The sequence below is a fragment of the Salmo salar genome, chromosome ssa25, assembly GCF_905237065.1.
Source record: "Salmo salar chromosome ssa25, Ssal_v3.1, whole genome shotgun sequence".
NCBI classification, from domain to species: domain Eukaryota; kingdom Metazoa; phylum Chordata; class Actinopteri; order Salmoniformes; family Salmonidae; genus Salmo; species Salmo salar.
In genome coordinates this window covers 21,785,828-21,806,275 of record NC_059466.1, presented here as the reverse complement: position 1 = coordinate 21,806,275, position 20,448 = coordinate 21,785,828, and the positions used below count along the sequence as shown (strand labels likewise).

General features: G+C 44.9%; 1 protein-coding gene across 3 annotated transcripts in view; it reads right to left on the bottom strand.

The window, feature by feature from the left end:
* Positions 1 to 20,448, bottom strand: part of dgkg (diacylglycerol kinase, gamma) — a 164,530-nt gene that overhangs the window by 44,038 nt on the left and 100,044 nt on the right. For all 3 annotated transcript variants that reach the window (XM_014173603.2, XM_014173605.2, XM_014173604.2), the window contains 4 exons: positions 16,494 to 16,579; positions 16,308 to 16,397; positions 14,046 to 14,206; positions 6,825 to 6,889 (listed from right to left, as the gene is read on the bottom strand). In XM_014173603.2, the coding sequence (XP_014029078.1) occupies positions 6,825 to 6,889; positions 14,046 to 14,206; positions 16,308 to 16,397; positions 16,494 to 16,579 (402 nt within the window). The remainder of the gene's footprint in view (positions 1 to 6,824; positions 6,890 to 14,045; positions 14,207 to 16,307; positions 16,398 to 16,493; positions 16,580 to 20,448) is intronic.

Sequence of the window (20,448 nt, the reverse complement as noted above, 5' to 3'; positions counted from 1 at the left end):
CTGGTGCTACTGGGGTTACTGGTGTTACTGGGGCTACTTGTGTTACTGGGGCTACTGGGGCTACTGGTGCTACTGGGGCTACTGGTGTTACTGGGGCTACTGGTGTTACTGGGGCTACTGGTGTTACTGGGGCTACTGGTGCTACTGGTGCTACTGGTGCTACTGGGGCTACTGGTGTTACTGGTGCTACTGGGGCTACTGGTGTTACTGGGGCTACTGGTGTTACTGGGCCTACTGTTGTTACTGGGTCTACTGGTGTTACTGGGGCTACTGGTGTTACTGGGGCTACTGGGGCTACTGGGGCTACTAGGGCTACTAGGGCTACTGGTGCTACTGGGGCTACTGGTGTTACTGGTGCTACTGGTGTTACTGGGGCTACTGGTGCTACTGGGGCTACTGGTGTTACTGGTGCTACTGGTGTTACTAGGGCTACTGGGGCTACTGGTGTTACTGGGGCTACTGGTGTTACTGGGGCTACTGGGGCTTAAACATGCTGATGGCTCCTCCACTGGCTAAGGTGTCAGATTTCACACAGTGGGGAGAGGGGTCGTGTGTGTGTGTGAGTGTGTGTGTGTTTGTGTGTGACATAGAGAACAACAAAGCACTCAGGCATATAGTCCATTAGGCAACTCACTCTCTGAATTCAGCCAAGTCAAAGGTCACTCATTGAGTGATATTTTCTCACCAGTCCCTCTCTCTCTCTCTGGCTCTCACAGTAATGGGAGACCAAAGTGCCTGGTAGTCTAATCATCTCTAGACATAGAGCCACTGTCCTGCACCAAAAAAAAGCCCTAGATTGATTAAGTTTTACAAACCAAAGTTGATGTGTTACAGCCTTGTTGCAAACATCCTTGGCCAGCAGTGCTACCATTGTCTCTGTGTCCGGAACGCCAGCCAAATGGCACAGACAGAAAGTCCGTCAGTCACAGAGTCAACAGCATCACAGTGTTGATATTCTGGGGAATACTTTCAGAACCCTATGGGCCCGGGTCACAAGTAGTGCACTAGAATAGGGTGCCAATTGGGTTGCCCAGACAGTGTCTATGTTCTGTTAAATCGTTTTACAATGTGACAAAATAACGATCATGATAACCAGCCATTCTGTCAGCAGGTTAACTCCATGGCAACCACTCTCCTTTTCTTAGGTCCAGTGGCATTTGGGAACAGCATAAATATAATGTTTGACTTGTTAACCCACTGACTGGAATTGTAGCAATTTGTAGCCAAATTAAATAAAACACAACTCCCCATGCAGAAGTAGATTTTATTTTATTTCTAAAATTAGAATAGAACTGAAATAAAGACTAGAATGTGTGCTCAACATATCTCTTTATCTACTGCTCGTCTCTGGCTCTTGGTCTCAATCTGTTAGGCACCTAAGTGCCAAGCCAGCACAAACAGATCTGGGTCCAGGCTATCAATCTGTGGCAGATCACAACAGTTTTAAGACAATATTCTGATTAACCTGAGGTATGCTGTAGTATCTCTGCCTGTCTTTTTCAACCATCGTTCTACCTCCTGTTGTTCTGCCACGTGTCTTTGGATGAATGGGGAAAGGAAATCTAGGTCTGAGACTTAAGTCTTGTCTTGCGCATTAATTATTAAGTTTCAAACTGGTGACAAGTTTCCCCCCTCCTTCTTTAGAACTTCCATACATGGACTAGCCTACATATGGCTAATTAGCTACAGTGGTAAACAACAACAGAAGCACCCATGTGTGTGTGTGTGTGTGTGTGTGTGTGTGTGTGTGTGTGTGTGTGTGTGTGTGTGTGTGTGTGTGTGTGTGTGTGTGTGTGTGTGTGTGTGTGTGTGTGTGTGTGTGTGTGTGTGTGTGTGTGTGTGTGTGTGTGTGTGTTTGTGTGTGTGTGTGTGTGTCATAGATAGAACATGAAGAGCTGCAACAGGGAGATAGGACTCTAAATCAGTCACTGTCCCTCTGTCACAGACCACCTGCTGACACATACTTCACTGAACACCACAACAAAGACAAAGTAAAAGAACATTCCCTAGTCGCCAAGGTAACGGTTCAGCGTTGGTCTAGTTTATATGTCCCACATACCTACCAACTCACCGACAGACACATGCACGTAGGTACACACACACACACACACACACACACACACAGGTACACATTCCCACGCACCCACACACACACACTTTCACTTCCGGTTGTGTAAAGCACCCCACCAAGTGCCTTGTAGATCAGTTCCAAACAGTCTGCCACGCTCACTGGCAGCAGCAGCAGTAGCAGCTATACAGGCATTAGTTCTCCACTCACCTCTCCTGAACCAGCCACTACACACAGCCCTCTTTGAACCAGCCACTGCACGCACGCACACACACACACACACACACACACACACACACACACACACACACACACACACACACACACACACACACACACACACACACACACACACACACACACACACACACACACACACACACACACACACACACACACACACACACAGTGTGACTGCCATCAAAGAGGAAAGACAGGCAGGCCATACTCTTCCAACTGCATTCTCAAAAGCCCATCCAGCTTTGGGCTATGTTATCTGTGCTTTTTACTGTGCATCTCAATGGAAGACATCAGTGAGTAGAGGAGGCATGGGGGGGGTTAAAAACAAGCAAAGACTGGAAATGAAAGAGATGAACATCAAAGGAGTTACGATGCACTGTAAAAGTCCACTGGGAGTGTGTGTGTGTGACGGGGTGGGGGACAATCCAGTTCTGAGAAACGTCTTTATAAAAAAAAATCCACAAGGTATTTAGTACATACAGTACCGTTCAGTCACACAACGAGACATCATGACATCACTGTTGCTGCCCATTAAGCCCGTCAACCTCCCAAAATGTTCCTCTTTCCATCAATTGCTGTAATTTGAAGACACAATGGGACATAATTGAGTTGAGAACTGTGATTTGGTTCTTACACTTTGTTCCCTTTCAGTATATAGAGATGACAGCTTCAACCTCAGTCAGTCAGGGAGTCTCTCTCTCTAAGGGGCTTTATTGGCATGGAAAACATGTTTACATTGCCTTTTCTTCCAATAGATATGGGAGTTTATAAAAATTGGATTTGTTTTCGAATTCTTTGTGGGTCTGTGTAATCTGAGGGAAATATGTGTCTCTAATATGGTCATACACTTGGCAGGAGGTTAGGAAGTGCAGCTCAGTTTCCATCTCATTTTGTGGGCAGTGTGCACATAGCCTGTCTTCTCCTGAGAGCCAGGTCTGCCTACGGCGACCTTTCTCAATAGCAAAGCTATGGTCACTGAGTCTGTACATAGTCAAAGCTTTCCTTAATTTTGGGTCAGTCACAGTGGTCTATCTCTATCTCTCTCTCTGACGGTTTGGTGCCAGATAAACAACCTCTCCCTCAAAGTTAGCAAAACAAAGGAGCTGATTATGGACTTCAGGAGGAACCAGGCTGGACACACCGCCATCCTCATCAACGGGGCCGCCGTGGGAGATGACCAATCACTTCAAATTCCTCTGCGTACCCATCTCAGAGAGGCTGAAATGATCTAACCACACGGACACCGTAGTGATAGTCAACTACATTCTTTCTTCTGCTGCTCCACCCCCCCCCCCCCCATTCATCACTGTTGCAGTTGTTAATATGTATATCATTACTTTTTTATTACAATTTTTATTGTTTTTATTTCACTCAATGGTCATGCTGCTCCCCCTATGGTCATTCCCCCCACCTCCTCAACAGTCTTTACTCTGCCTCCACCAAATGGACATTTATTTATTCATCACTGCCACAGTTGTTATTTAAGTGATAATGCCCGAGAAGCCGGTGTTTGGAGGATATATCGGCACGGGTGATGTTAGGCAAACCGTGACAATATATCCTCCAAACACCGGCTTCAAGGGTATTATCACTTTTAGACAACGGGTTACCAACATATTCAAATAATGATTGACGTGTTTTCATTAAAAATGTTATTTTTCGGAATTTATTCATACTATTTCATCCTTACAAAATATATAGTCCCGACCCAAATCTAGGGTTGCTACCCAAGCCGACTGGTTGTTCGTTCTATCGGTTCAGTTGCCAGAGACGCGACTCGTTCAGTCTTTTTGTTCTGTATCTATGGACATGACTCAGTCGTTCAGTCTTTTTGTTCTGTATCTATGGACATGACTCAGTCGTTCAGTCTTTTTGTTCTGTATCTATGGACATGACTCAGTCGTTCAGTCTTTTTGTTCTGTATCTATGGACATGACTCAGTCGTTCAGTCTTTTTGTTCTGTATCTACGGACGTGTCCCAGTCGTTCATTCTAAATGTTCCATTGCCATACTGGCTGGCAACATTCTTATCCCTTGCTTGCTAGCTAGCCAACTAAGGCTAACTTACAGTCACATCAAAAATTGCAGCCAGAATAACAGCAAAGTAGCAGCATTTGCATTTGTTTCAGCTGTTTTCTAGTGACATGTATTTGGATACATCCATAACAATGAGCTAATGTGGCGCAATTTCACCTGGCATCGAAAATGTGCTCTCTCGTCAGGACACTGTTGCTCAGAGGAGCTAGCTGCACTTCGTTTCGTTTGACCTTTTTTCAATTTTCATTTCTTTGTATATATCCATAAAAATGATGCCAGCTGATTCATGATTTAACTGGCTGATTTCTCAAGGATGATCAATGGAAACAGGATGCACCTGAGCTCAATTTCGAGTCTCCTAGCAAAGGGTCTGAATACTTATGTAAATAAGGTTTTTATGTTTTTTTATTTTTAATACATTTGAAAACAAATCTAAAAACCTGTTTCCACTTTGTCCTTAAGGGGTATTGTGTGTAGATTGATGAGGAATAACATTTATTTAATACATTTTAGAATAAAGCTGTAACATAACAAAATGTGGAAAAAGTGAAGGGGTCTGAATACTTTCCAAATGCATTGTATATAGTACTATTTCTATTGTTGTTTTTTATGACCATTTTCATTATTTTATTTCACTTAGTCCTGCATATTGGAGCTCGAAGCCTAAGATGTTCACTGTACCCTGCAATCACACCTGCAACCCTGTACATGTGACTATTAAACACTCTGAACCTGAATCTACCTCCGTCATGTGAAGCAAGCCTCCATTGTGTGAACTGACATTGACAGGCAGCATTTAGTCATAATGTCTGTCTGTCGTAAGGAAAATAATCCTTTGATGAAATATACTATAATGTGATGTAATCATAAAAAAAAATTAAAAAAAACATTATGCAAGGAAAGTTGAAGGCCAGAGCTGGAGCTGGTGTTCTAAATGATTCATGTCATTCATTTGACTGGTAGGAAGAGTTGTGTGGATTCCGGCTGCTTCTAATATGAGCATTTGTATTACACAAGGACTGACTGGCAAGGAATTCAATGGACAATATTCAGTCCCTTCAGGATTTTGTGATTCTGTGAAGACTTGTACATTTGACCAATCACTGCACTATAACTGCATAAAACAGTTAAATCAGCAACAAGCTCTCATAGTCTCACTGCAGAATTAGACATTTATCCACGTTCCTCCAAATATCAAATTTCGAAGTTGCTCCAAATGTCAAACTTCGAAGTGTTTTTGACACCCTGGGTTGACTTCTCCTACTCAGTATTATTCCGTTTCTCCAAAAGTCACATTTCTAAGTTGCTTCAAACGTCAAATTTAGAAGGTTAAGGGTTAAGGTTTTGGATAGGGTTAAAACATTAAGTTTAGGCACTCATTCCAAACGGTTAAGGTAAGGGTTAAGGTTTGGGTTAGGGTTAAAACAAATAACAACAATTATCTTCTGATCCACATCGCCCTAGCAAAACCCAAGCCTACTTGATGGTAATAGCGATCACTGTTGCCCGCAGTATCCGGTTTTGAAGGCATTTCCCGCTGAAGTCACTCTTGAGCGATCTGCCTGCAATATTATTGCATAAAACTGACCGATCACTACAGTACAAAAAAAGGGCTTGCAATTTCAACCTATCATCACACATTTAATAAACAAACATTTTTAACTAGGCAAGTCAGTTAAGAACAAATTATTATTTAGAATGATGGCCTACCGGGGAACAGTGGGTTAACTGCCAAGTTCAGGGGCAGAAGGCCAGATATCTTTTACCTTGTCAGCTCGGGGATTCGATCCAGCAACCTTTCGGGTACTGGCTCAATGCTCTAACCACTAGGCTACCTGCCGCCCCACATTTACTGCATAATATTGTTCAATCAAGCCACAAGTTAACAAATGTTTTCCTTCGTCAGCGAATTTGTGACAAATTGGACAAAATCATTGCATATTATCATGCAAAATATCAGAATTGCCTCAGTAAAATCAAATATTTTTATTTTTTACAAATTGTGTACAAACCGGTGAGTATAACTACTTCCATAAATGCTTGACCCATGTCCAAAATTTCACAGCCATTGCATCAGAACAGGACTCAAAATGGTAGTAAGGACCAGCCAGCCAGCCAGCCAGCCAGCCAGCCAGCCAGCCAGCTGGTCAGTTAGCATAGACACTGTACTTTGGCTGCATGGATCCCTTCTTTACGTCACAAATCAGTTAGCTAGTTTCCATTACCATCATAGACAGAAGCCAGGCAATGCCAATCTATTGATGTCACTAAGCAGGCAGGGTTTTTCCTGACCATTGATTATTGATTTCTTCGAATATGCTATAGGTTTTCACAGCACGGAGGGACTTTTTCTGGTTGATGGAAGTTGAGAGCAGCTAATGAGTAGTGACCATTCACTGTGTCAGTAGCAGCTTGAGACAACACAGGGACACCAATACACCTTAAGTTAAGTGAAACAAAGTCTATATCAATCTCTCACCTGCTGTTGAATTTCTCTGGGTGCTTCTCTCTCATCAAGTGGAAGCGATGAGCGATGGACGCATCCTATAGTGGGAGACATAGAACAGTTTTAGGCTACTACTGGGGCATCACCTTTCTGCTTGTGATCCTGTGCCTATGTGATCCTAGGACTGCACTAGGGATGATAACAGGGTCAAAAAGTCACCACCTATCCCCCTGCCCTGCCTACCCCCTGTGTTGTGTGTTTGACCCCAGCCCTGGATGACCTCTGGGGGTAGGGGGCCAACGTAATCAGTTAAATGGCTCCAACACTAGGAATGACCCCACTTATAAATATGGGATATGTCTGTGTGTGTTCTCCAGAGCACATCTTAGCTCTGCCATGATCTGAGGCCTGAGGGCAGGGTGATCTCACTCATATTAGTTTTGTGTGGTGGACAGAGCACAGAGTGAGAGATGGTGACTTTGTACTGTAGGATAAAAAGCATCACGCTGGATGAATAAGTGATTTTACTAGATGGGGAGGAGAGGTTTTCCGGTAATGGACAGGCAGAGAAGATGGGGTTTGGAGGAAATGGTTAATGCGGCGATGGACGTCATGTCCTGAAAGATAGACAGCTGGCTTCCTACCAGTTGTGGTGATGGTGATGATGGTGGCTATGAGAATGGTTACTAGACTGCAATGAAGATGGCAATTATTTTTGGCATTTTGATCTGCTCATAGAAATAAATGGACAACGAACCTTTGGAAAGGCCATCAGGTCAAACCTATTCTCAACAATGGAAAAAAGTCCCTGTCATCAGTCACTGATGTTGTCTTGGCGACATTGCTGAAATTGAAACTAGAGCACATTCTGCTAACACAAAGAATGATTAAAGCAAAGACAGAATGTCAAAAGAGAGAGAGAGAAGTGGAAGAAGAGAGAGGTAGAGAGACAGAGAGAGAGAAAGAGATATTGCCAGAGAAAAGACGAGGGAGAGATCCAGAGAGCAATAGAGAGAGAGAGCAAGAGAGAGAGAGAGAGAGCGAGAGAGAGAGAAAGCCATAGAGAATGAAGGAGGGAATAATTGACAAATCAGACCTGTCATTGTAACAGATCTGCTCCTATATTTAGACTGGAGGCAGGCATGCAGTCGAATGCTGACTGGCAGGCAGCTCAACACTACCACATCCTGCAGTCAGCAGGTCTCGCTCTCTCTCACTCTCCCCTCTCTCCCTCCTTCCCTTTCCTTTCCCACCACTCGGGACAGAAGGAGGAAGTGGGACCAGACCCCTGTGTGCCAGCCACTGCCCGAGGGACCAGAGTTCAGGTCGCCATTCAGCCTGGCACAGGTCATGGCACTAATAGGAAACGGACCTGGAGCCCTACAGAGAGACCAACAATCGGTTGTTGGGGCATTGGTTGGATTCCTGCCCGCCTGTGCAGGTGTTTCAGCGGTCGCCAGAGAGGAGACCGGAAAAGATTGGAAGGTTGTGGGTAAGGCACGCCGCATCCCCCTCACCCCGTCACCCTCCTCCCACTATCCTTTGGAGCCTGTGTCATCTCTAGGGCTCTCCCTCCATCAAACTTAACACGTCCCACAACATCATCAACTAGTGGGTCCCAAAATAGCTCTGCACCTGCCCACTTGGTCTGGCTCTTTGGCTGTGAATATGGGATGCATTTAAACTGGAACCTGGGGGGACAGGTGTTATTGGAGGTCTGGATGAAAACCACACACCATATGCCAAATACTAGGCATAGTGATTAGAACATAGGTGGATGCAGGGAGTTGGATTGTTGTTAACCTCTGGGCCTTGAGCCATGTTTAAAAAAGGGAGGGAGAGAGGTGGGAAAGAAATCATGACATTTGTTTTATTGAAGGACTGCATGTCCTGCATCTAGGGCAAGACTTTAATGTGACTCGCAGTGTCAAAGTATCACAACAGCCTCCGAAAACACAACAAATAGAAACTATATGTGACACTGGATTGTGTCCAGTGCTCCTAGAGCAAGCACCGGCCAGTAGCCTATACTGTCCCCAAATACTGTCACTGTAAATATGTGACATTTGCTATCCACCACAGTTGACTGTGTGACGAAGGTTGTTTTGATCTTGCCATTTGATTTTTGGCACATGGTGGGGGCGTGAGGGAGGAGGGGGAGTGGGTAAACAAACAAATCACTCGCTGGAAAATAAATGTCACCTCAGAACCATTTCTATCACAGTCCCCAGATAGAGGGAGAAATAGGTTGCTTTTTCAGCCCATTTTGGTTGGTGCCCTTTCGGGAACATCAAAGTGTGATCTGGGGAAAAGTGGGTGTCACCCCTATCTCCCCCCTCTCAACCCTCACCTCTATCTCCCCCCTCTCAACCCTCACCCCTACCTTCCCCCTGTCAACCCTCACCCCATTCTGCAGCACTGGGACATACTTCAAAGCCATCCATCCAGTCCAGTCACCCATTGGTTTAGGGGCATCCCACTCTGCAATTTGACAAATACAGCTCTACAAAACTGTTATAGGTTGGTTTCCTGGACACAGATTAAGCCAAGGCCTGGACTAAATTCTAAATTGAGAATTTCCATTGAAATTGCTTTTGAATAAGATAAATTAGGATGGTCAAACGGAACCGGAGCTCTAGATCTGAATGCCCATATAGGGTCATAGTGAGCTTATTGTAGCAAGCTGCTGTGCCACTGTGCCTGTGTGGAGTCCATCTGTGCCCCTGTCATCATAGCTGTAGGTAGCAGGTGCTAACGCGACTCGCTGGGGACCCGTTCCTGAGAGAATTGTGTTTTTATGTAAGCAATGCATGCTGCTTATATACAGTATCTTTGTGTGTTTGTGTGTTTGTGTGTGTGTGCGTGTGTGTGTGTCTGCGCGAAAGGGAGACAAATAGTATGTGTGAATATGTGGGTTCATTTTGTAAAAGGGTTTATACTGTATCTTTGTGTATGATGTGTACAGTACCTATGATGTGTATCTGTGTGAGTGCATGTGTGTTCCGACAGACAGAGAGAAGAGTACGGGGTGGGGGGGTTGTTTCCCTCCCTATCTTTAAGACCCAGCCAGGTGTCACTCAGCACTGTCATTCATTACCGCGGTAACCTGGTCTGAACCTGGCAGACGCTAACTTCCTGTCACTGATACTTCCCCTGACCTTTGGTGTTGCCAGCACTACTCCTCCCCCCGCACCGCTCTCTCTCCCATCTTCATTCCCTCAGTCTAACCTTCACTTCCCTCTACCCTCCCTAGAGGCCTGGCCTGGCTGTCCCCTGAGCAAGCACTACACACCCTGCTGTCGACACACAGGACAGGTCACTGTGGATTGGATCCACAGACCACAGAGTAACACGGTGGGTAAGTAGCTATAGAGCCAGAGAGCTTTACATGGTAGAAGGGTCAGAGCCAGTCCCAGGCAATCTCCACTTCTCATAGCTAGGCATAGAGCCATGCTTGGAGAGCAGATAGCTTGTTGATGGCAGGACCCGTTTCATCGTTCTCTCGCACCCTGGAGAGATCGGCTTCCTCAAGCTAAGGGGCTGGGGTGAGGAAGGGGTGAGGTGGCTTCTTTAATGGCTGCTGACATGGTGTGATTTCCCTCTCACTAATTCCTCACGCAGATTATTTTCAGGGTTAGGGTTGGGAACGGGATCACTCAGGGTGCAGGGATGTAATACATTATAGGAGTATATGGAGTGCCTAATGCATACTGTAAAGGCAAGGCAGGGAGGGACGTCTTGGGGATTTCCGTGGGGATGTGAGACTGAAGTGGGGCTGAATTGTTTGAATTACAGGGGTTCTAAGAGGGCAAGGTAGGGAAGGAAGGAAGTCTTAGAATGCTATATGGGGATGTGGGATTGAAGTGAGGCTCAGGATTTGGGGTTGAAACCCAAGGCGCCTGCTATATGTACATGTAGACTCCTCTCCCATCTGATCAGTGTGTTAGGGTTAAAGTTACAGTAATGACTGAGGGTTAATGTTAATGTAGTGTCTGTATGGTGAAATAGATCCAGAATGGCTGACATGAAGCCGTCTTGTCAAAGAGTTGGTTTCCTGTAGACAAGCTTCAGTCAGTGTCATTGTATCCAGACTAAAGTTTGACAGTGACCAGAGAAGGATTTTATATGAAGCTCTTCTCAATATGGATTTATGGTTGACTCTTCTTAGGATGTATGTTGTATGATTTTGTTAGATTTTATTTGTTATTTAATATGATCAAGTTTAAGTGTGTACTTAGTGCAGAGCACTGATGCCCAAAAGCAATACAAAGTAATCTGAGGCAGAGAACAAATTAGCAATACTACAAAACACATCTTTATCTCTAGCCTAGAGCATTCTCTTAGTGACAGTCAATATGGCTACCACGTCATCCACAATTAACTCACTGCAACAAGAAACAGATGACAGTTGAGATTCGAAAATTGGCCTTGAGAGCGCCAACGCCATGGCAACCCAATCCCTGTCCCGGGAGGGGAAGGTCTGTGACTGTGATGGCAGGAAGTGATGCCCCAATATGGATATGGACATTGAACCTCGTGGCTGCTAATGATTACATCATGATATGGCGTGAGTCATCGTGCTAGCGCTCGTTTGCTCAGGTGTCATTGGTGCACAGATATGCAGCCATCTGTCCCTGGCAACTGAAGTCATGGAGATGAGATCTGTTGCCCTGTTACAGGGCCATGCCATGCCGCATTAGATCAGGGCAGAGAGCTAGGACTAGCCTACAGCAGACCAAAAGAGCCATCAACATCATGGGAATGGCATTGGTCATAGTGGATTACATAAACACAGAATCCTTCGAAGGGATCAGTTTGAACTTAAAAGGTCCTCTCAGGAACACAGAATTTAGATATATTTGAATGTAAATGGACTGTAAATCACTGTTATATCATCAATAACAGTTTTAAATGTAGCCAACACTTCTTTAGAAATGGTGTACAGCCAGGGTAGATGCTAGACAGTGGCTGCAACTAAAGTTTGGATCATCCTGGCACTGGCACTACCACCCACCCGGCCCACATCTGAATCCCACAGAGAGGGCATTGTCCCCTGGCCACCCCCTAGCCTGCATCCTCTGGCCCTTCTGACACAGGCATCACACAGTGGAGAAAGACCCATTGTCTAGATAGAAAGGTCAGAGGGTTGGTCGTTTGCTAATAACATCCACATTCTAATTAAACCATTTTGTCTTTCCATTCGATCAGCAATATGCTGAACATTATGAGACAAAGTACTGATCCCAGTCAACTGCTTTCAATATTGCCATTGTTGGCAATACAGGACAAACAGATATGGGTCCAGCAGGCTAGGGTGTACTCATAGCACAGCAGTAACAGGATGGTAGATTCATGTGTTTGGCAGAAACCTGCTGAATATGTGGCAGGCCTGGGACCAGTGGGAGGCTGGGTTGCATAACATCACAATAGTGCCTCGTATCCCTGCCAAGTTCGCCCCTCCCTCCCTCATCCTTGTCCTACCTGTGATTGGTCCAGACATATTATGTACCAATCACACTTCGGCTAAGACTCACTGTCTACTCCTGGCTGTTTGTGTATTTTTAGGCTTCCCTGCAAAGGAAAATAAAGAGAGGAAAGACCATAAAAGGGATTGTTAAGCAACCGTAGATTTGATAACAGAGATATGAAACATCCATCTGAAGTGTCAGGGGTTGATTGAGAGCGACATCAAGACAACAACTGAGACAGCACCCATTTGACCTCGTCCTTCTGGTCCCTCTAGTCTAATACGTTTGAGGCATGCCCATGGTAATTTGTTTGGAACACTGGGACCGTGAGGAGAGCGATAAATGGTTGCTAAGCAACAGGGACCAGGGCAATGCTGGTTGCTTCCCATTAAAAGGGGAAATACAGTAATTAACCTGCCTGAGAGGCTTAAAAACCTCCGGGGATTCTGCAAATTGTTTAACTCCTGCTGGGATAGGCAATCCCATACTGTGGGATAGTACTGTGCCTATGTCCCATAAGCGAAATTGCCACGGGGGTTGGGGGACATGTGGACTGAGCATAAGGTAGTCGAAGTCCGACTATAATACAACTCAGTCTTCATCTTTTGTGTATTCTTAATATCTGCCTTGAAATACCTTCATAAAAGATGGTGAAGACTTGTCCTTCCACTTATACTGTGTTTTCAAAATACCCATGTAAATAAAATACCCACCCCCCTCCCAATATCTACACCACAATTTGACCATTGCTATGTCCTGCTTATTGTTTGAACCGAATATGGTGAGCCAGGCTGGTTGGATTGTGTGTGTGTTTTAAGGATAAGAATTTGAGGATGAAAATTGGTTCTGCATGTCAACGAACATTTCCTGGTGAAACTAATAACTAGAGTGTGTGTGTGTGTGTGTGTGTGTGTGTGTGTGTGTGTGTGTGTGTGTGTGTGTGTGTGTGTGTGTGTGTGTGTGTGTGTGTGTGTGTGTGTGTGTGTGTGTGTGCGTGCATGGACATGTGTTTGCGTGTTTAGTGTGTCTATGTGTAGAGGTGTGGGCTGTTCTCTCACCACTCCGATGGGGAAGTAGTTGTTGTGTGTGTTTGTGTGTGTGTGTGTGCGTGTGCGTGCATGGACATGTGTTTGCGTGTTTAGTGTGTCTATGTGTAGAGGTGTGGGCTGTTCTCTCACCACTCCGATGGAGAAGTAGTTGTTGTGTGTGTTTGTGTGTGTGTGTGTGCGTGTGCGTGCATGGACATGTGTTTGCGTGTTTAGTGTGTCTATGTGTAGAGGTGTGGGCTGTTCTCTCACCACTCCGATGGAGAAGTAGTTGTTGTGTGTGTGTGTGTGTGTGTGTGTGTGTGTGTGTGTGTGTGTGTGTGTGTGTGTGTGTGTGTGTGTGTGTGGACGTCTGTTTGCGTGTTTAGTGTGTCTATGTGTAGAGGTGTGGGCTGTTCTCTCACCACTCCGATGGAGAAGTAGTTGTTGTGTGTGTGTGTGTGTGCGTGTGCATGCATGGACGTGTGTTTGCGTGTTTAGTGTGTCTATGTGTAGAGGTGTGGGCTGTTCTCTCACCACTCCGATGGAGAAGTAGTTGTTGTGTGTGTGTGTGTGTGCGTGTGCATGCATGGACGTGTGTTTGCGTGTTTAGTGTGTCTATGTGTAGAGGTGTGGGCTGTTCTCTCACCACTCCGATGGAGAAGTAGTTGTTGTGTGTGTGTGTGTGTGCGTGTGCATGCATGGACGTGTGTTTGCGTGTTTAGTGTGTCTATGTGTAGAGGTGTGGGCTGTTCTCTCACCACTCCGATGGAGAAGTAGTTGTTGACGATGCTGTTGGGGACAGGGTCTCCCTTCTCCTCCTTGTCTACAGGGACGATGTCGATGTTCCATCGGTCCAGAACCATCTCTGTGCTGTGCTCTATGTCCCGCAGGAACTTCAGAAGACTGCCTCCTTCATAACCTACAAGAAAGGAGAGAGAGAGACAGGTGAGAAGTCAGACATAATACACAATGAGATACAGCCATCACACACACACTAAGGTCACCCACACTCTCAGACCCGGACTCTCAGACCAACTTTTATAAATGCAAGTAGGTCTAGTATTCATCAAGTTGCATAGTGCTTTCGGTATTTAATTTAATGTGAGGTCAGAGGCCTTCGATTCCTAGAAGCAAGCAAGAAGAAAAAGGAAATGGTTTCAAGGGAGTACATCTGAAAAGACCCACAGCCCTCTCCTCCTGCGTGTCTCCAGAGGTCTAAGAAGTCGTCACACAGTGAAGGACAAAACAGCCTAATGGTATAAGTGTACACAGTAAAGTCCTCATTGTGGCCTTATGTCCCAGAGGGGATGAAGAGGAGTAAGTAAGTAAGTCCAATGCCACGAAATAGAACTCCAACCAACTGACGGGCCTCTCTGAGAGAGTGTTGGTAAACACTATGAGCCTACACAATAGAGCCATCATTACACTGTGCCATGGGATAGAACCTCATCTCGGGCTCCGGTAACCAGGTCCTCTGTGTCTGAGACCCAGTGGGTCTGAACCACAATGACTCTGATGATGACTGTGCTCAGTGCTGCTGAGAGGTGGGCCGTTGTTAGTGTTATATCACTGGCTGTCATGGGGGTGTGAGCGTATAATGAGGACCCATCACACTGAGAGCACCAGGGGACTCTGCCACTTACGTCCCGAGAGCCAGGGCCAATGTGTGGTGACACATGTTCCCCCCTCCTGTGCTACTAACACATAATGACTGAAGGGAAAGGAAAACTATTGTTACCTCCCTCTCTAAACAAGGCGCATGGGGAGCTCCAGGGTTTTGAAGAGGGCATCCGCTGAAACACGTTCGTTGTAATAATAAAGAAACATCTGAAATCTACTTCTATCATTTGTCCTCCAGGAGAGGCTGAATATTCTCCTCTCTCCAATTTACTCACATGGTGACTTCCCCTGAGAGCCAGGGGCCATGTGTGATGACACTTGTTCCCCCTCATGTGATCTCCAACAGTCTGAGCTCACACTTATACCAAATCACAGAGGGAGAAAGCAATGATGATGTAATGTAAGAAGTCAACTAGCATACTTCATACCCTGAATATTAAACAAACAATTCACAGACTACTTATACTCATTAATGTTTGCAAAAGCATACAAGTATATCCCAATACCCATGACACACACAGGCTAACATACAGCCCAATCCTGCCTCATATAGTTACAACAGGCCTATACCATCTGTCATACAACATCTACCACTTAATAGGAGATCAATAGGAAATTGTGTCACCAAACACAATTTAGATGATTGGTTTACTGTGCTAGGAATGAAAAAGCATGAGCAATTGTTTCCACAAAGACCGCTCTCACACAGTAAGTCACTCACAGCTACTGTCTGATACTGTACAGCTACTGTCTGATACTGTACAGCTACTGTCTGATACTGTACAGCTGTACATCTGGTCTGAAAAATTCAAAGAATCCAGCTGCTTTTTAAATGATTTTTCAGAGAACATAATGTATTCAACTTGTGCTTGGTCAAAAAGCCCCTGGGAACTATCTGTCTATTTAGTTTAAAAGCATCATAACATCATATGCCTGCCGCCTGGCTAAAGTGCTCTGCTGGCCTCTACAAGCCAGGGTCAGGTCAAGCAGTCAGTCATAATCAGGGTCACAACTATTGGCCCAAAAACAGGCCCAGCCAATAAGCACACAGGGATTATATAAGAACTCTGCTTTGCATTATATAGCGCTTTCATATAAGGTCTATAAGGATGGGTTAGGGACCACAAGGACACAACCGGAGCATTGTGAGGATATTGGGGAAAACAATGCTGATTGAAGCTTCAGTGAGCAGGAAAAAGTAAAACAAGACTCTCACTGCGTTCGATGCACGCACACACACACACACACACACACACACAAACACACACACACACACACACACACACACACACACACACACACACACACACACACACACACACACACACACACACACACACACACACACACACACACACACACACACACACACACACACACACACACACACAGCTCCTCACCTCCACCCCAGCGTAGGCATCTTGCCAGGTCGTTCCCTGTGCCCAGAGGGAGGATGGCCACAGGGGGATCTCTGGTGAAGTTGGCCTTGTCTGCAGATGGACAGATAACAGTAAGATAATGATTACAATTCTGATGAATTGCATCACATGAGTATATGAGTTTAATCCAATAGAATTGAGACACACCAATACAGTCTAAGATCCATCCCACTGTCCCATCCCCTCCACACGCCAGCACCCGGAAATCAGGGACATCATGGAAGAAGTTGAGCCTGGAAGACATAAATACATAAGTATGTAAATACACTCACACGCACACACACGCACACACACACACACACACACACACACACACACACACACACACACACACACACACACACACACACACACACACACACACACACACACACACACACACACACACACACACACACACACACACACACACACACACACACACACAGTCACAGAGAGAGAGAGAGAAAGTGAGATAGAAAGAAAGTGAGAAAGCGAGAGACAGATGCATTAATGTGCATACAGAGTGTCTGGGTCACCTTCAAAGCAACCTTTAATCTGGGCCAGGACAAAGGTGTCAACAGGGGCTTTCATGTGCCCCCAAAAAACAGCTGCAGTGCAAACATCACAAACACCCTGTGTGTGTGTGTGTGTGTGTGTGTGTGTGTGTGTGTGTGTGTGTGTGTGTGTGTGTGTGTGTGTGTGTGTGTGCATAAGTGTGCGGGTGAGTCCACAATCATGTGCGGCTGTAGTCCACAATCATCTCCAAGACAAAGGAGATGATTGTGGACTACAGGATAAAGAGGACCAAGCACGCCCCCATTCTCATCGACAGGGCTGTAGTGGAACAGGTTGAGAGCTCTACATCACCAACAAACTAACTTGGTCCAAGCACACCAAGACAGTTGTGAAGAGGGTACAACAAAACCTATTCCCCCTCAGAAGACTGAAAAGATTTGGCATGGGTCCTCAGATCCTCAAAATGTTCTACAGCTGCACCATCGAGAGCATCCTGACTGGTTGCATCAAATCAAATCACTGTCTGCTATGGCAACTACTCGGCCTCCGACCGCAAGGCACTACAGAGGGTGGGTGTACGGCCCAGTATATCACTGGGGCCAAGCTTCCTGCCATCAAGGACCTCTACACCAGGTGGTCAGAGGAAGGCCCTAAAAATTGTCAAAGACTCCAGCCACCCTAGTCATAGACTGTTCTCTCTGCTACCGCACGGCAAGCGGTACCGGAGCGCCAAATCTAGGTCTAAGAAGCTTCTAAACAGCTTCTTCCCCCAAGCCATAAGACTCCTGAACATCTAATCAAATGACTACCCAGACTATTTACATTGCCCCCCCTTTACACCGCTGCTTCTCTCTGTAGCTATCATCTATGTATAGACACTTTAATAACTCTACCTACACGTACATATTGCCTCAACTAACCGGTGCTCCCACACACTGACTCTGTACCGGTACCCCCTGTTTATAGTCTCGCTATTGTTATTTTACTGCTGCTCTTTAATTACTTGTTACTTTCATTTCTTATTCTTACTCATATATTTTTTAAACTGCATTGTTGGTTAGGGGCTCATAAGTAAGCATTTCACTGTAAGGTCTACACCTGTTGTATTCGGCACCTGTGACTATTAACATTTGATTTGATTTGTGTGTATCACTGACATGGTGGTTGACAACAGTGCGACAGACTGCCCTCTCTCCTGGTCGTTGAAGTGAACTGCACTCTCCCTTAGTGACGCACAACACAAGCATGCCAGCACTCCAGGGAAATCTGTAGGTACAGCACCGAGCTGCGTATGTATCACATTTAACAAAACATTTGCACATCAACATTAAACATTAATATCCTTTAACCTCAACGCACGAGGCTTGACAAATCGTGACAATGTTTTATGCATGTGGGCTTAGTTGGAGAAAGCGCATCAACAACGGGGCCAAACGACCATCTGCATTAGGATGGAGACATCACTCTTAATCAACACAAAACAACTAATTGTATTCTCTAAACAAATCACTCAGCTTCAATCTGCCACTCGAAAAGCCTGGTGGTGACTGAGGCTGTTGCCATGGAGCCCATGGTAACGGCGCTGGAGAATTTGTCTGGGTCTATATTAACCCTGTGTCTGCTATGCTATATAGCCAGACAACATTAGGCCTGTCTTTGGCTGTAAGCATTAAGATATGTATCCATAATGTCCTGACAAATATACATTTGGACAGTGTACAAATGAGGTCAGCTTGGGCTGGTTTACAACTCTACATACAGTATTGAGATATGTATCTATCCACACTGTCTTGACAAATATGCCTTTGTAAGTGATGCAAGGATGACCAACAATGGAGGAGTTATACAAGAGACGAGGAGAGAATGAAGATAGCAACTTATTTGTCATGACATCAGATTGATCCACCACACTGGCATGTATTGATGACATTAAAAGAAAAGGAAAAGCCTCAAACTCTGGTAGCTCAGATGCAATCATTTATTCAACAGCAAGCTGTCTTCATCAGGGTTTATTGATGACATGACATGTGCTGAGGCCCAGCAGGTAATTACAATAAACCATGGCTAAACTTCACCCACGACTCCTGTGTGTTCCCTAACAAACCCACGCATAACATTAGCTAACAACAAAATAGGTTAATACATATGATGAGTAAAGCTATCAAGAGCCAGACTAATGGCTAATCCAAATAAAACTCCTACATAACTATCACACAACAGCAGTCTCACACTATAATATGTTTTCCATGTAAGGATACCCCGTAACCACCCAGACTGTTATGTGAATAGTGGATTATCTTCTTTATAACCTCCAAACATCATCAATATTAAACTCTCAAAGATTGTTGACATTCATTGGACTGCGCCTTACACTCGAATGACAATAAAACAGCATATGATGAAACAGCATTTAAAGTTATTGATATTTATAGTTTTAGAATCCTATAGGACCTATCCTATAGAACTTTATCCTATGAGATTTTATAGAATTCCATAGGACTCCAATAAGACTGGTTCCAATATATGATATGATTGAATCAGCAGCGCAACATAAATTGAACTTTCAAAATACATTTCCAATATTCTACTGACTTCTATGTGTGCTATTTCTATGCTTCCCAGTCTTAAGTTTTGTTTTTGCGTCCTTTACTTTCAGTTTTGTACAATATTTTTGATTATGGAAAATATATTTCACAGCGGCTTAGATTACTCTCTACACTATGCTCATTTATTTTGTCACAAACTGAAATTAGGCAAACTGTTATTCGAGTTTTAGCAACCAGGAAATGGCAGAGCTATTTCTGCATAGTGCAACTTTAATATAGTAGGCCTAGCCTATAGAAAACTGATGGTTCCTCCTCTTTTTAATAGAGGCCATCAAAACTTTGTTTTCTCACACAATTGCATAGCTTAGCCTATAGAAATGTAGCGCAACATGGGCTTATAGGAACACTTATTTAATTCCATGCATTTCCATGATTCTATTCCACTTGAACTATGAATGCCAGGGCTCTCATGAAGTGTTTGCATTTGTATTGATGTCAGAGTTATTAGAGGGACAATAGAGCACTGAGTATTGGCCATTAGCGACTGGTGGGTTACTAATGACTATCAGCGGCATCAGAGCACAGTTTTGGAGAAGCCTACTTACCAAGATGGAATTTGACTGCGGTCATGACTCCTGACTGCTGGTGTAGCGGTAATAGGGCCACTGTAACAGCCCTACACCCAAGTGATAAAACCTCACAAAGATGGGGAACTCCAACTCGCTGCAGCACAGATATCACCAATCTTCATGCCCCTGAACAATGCCCAAGAAGCCTCCACATCCCTAGTGGAGTGAGCACCCACACCGCTAGGCAACCTTTGTCCTTTGCTGTCATATGCCTCCACAATCCAATGAGAAAGACGCCGTTTAGAAAATGCCCTGGATTAGAGAAACAGACAAAAAGTTGTCACAAACGCGGATATCCTTGGTCATATCCATATACGTGCGTAATGCGCGCACCGGACACAGGCCATGCAACCTCTGTTGTTCACTGGAAGCAAACCGAGGATGTGAGAAAGGAAACAGCTTGAAAGCCATGGGACCTGTAAGACATAG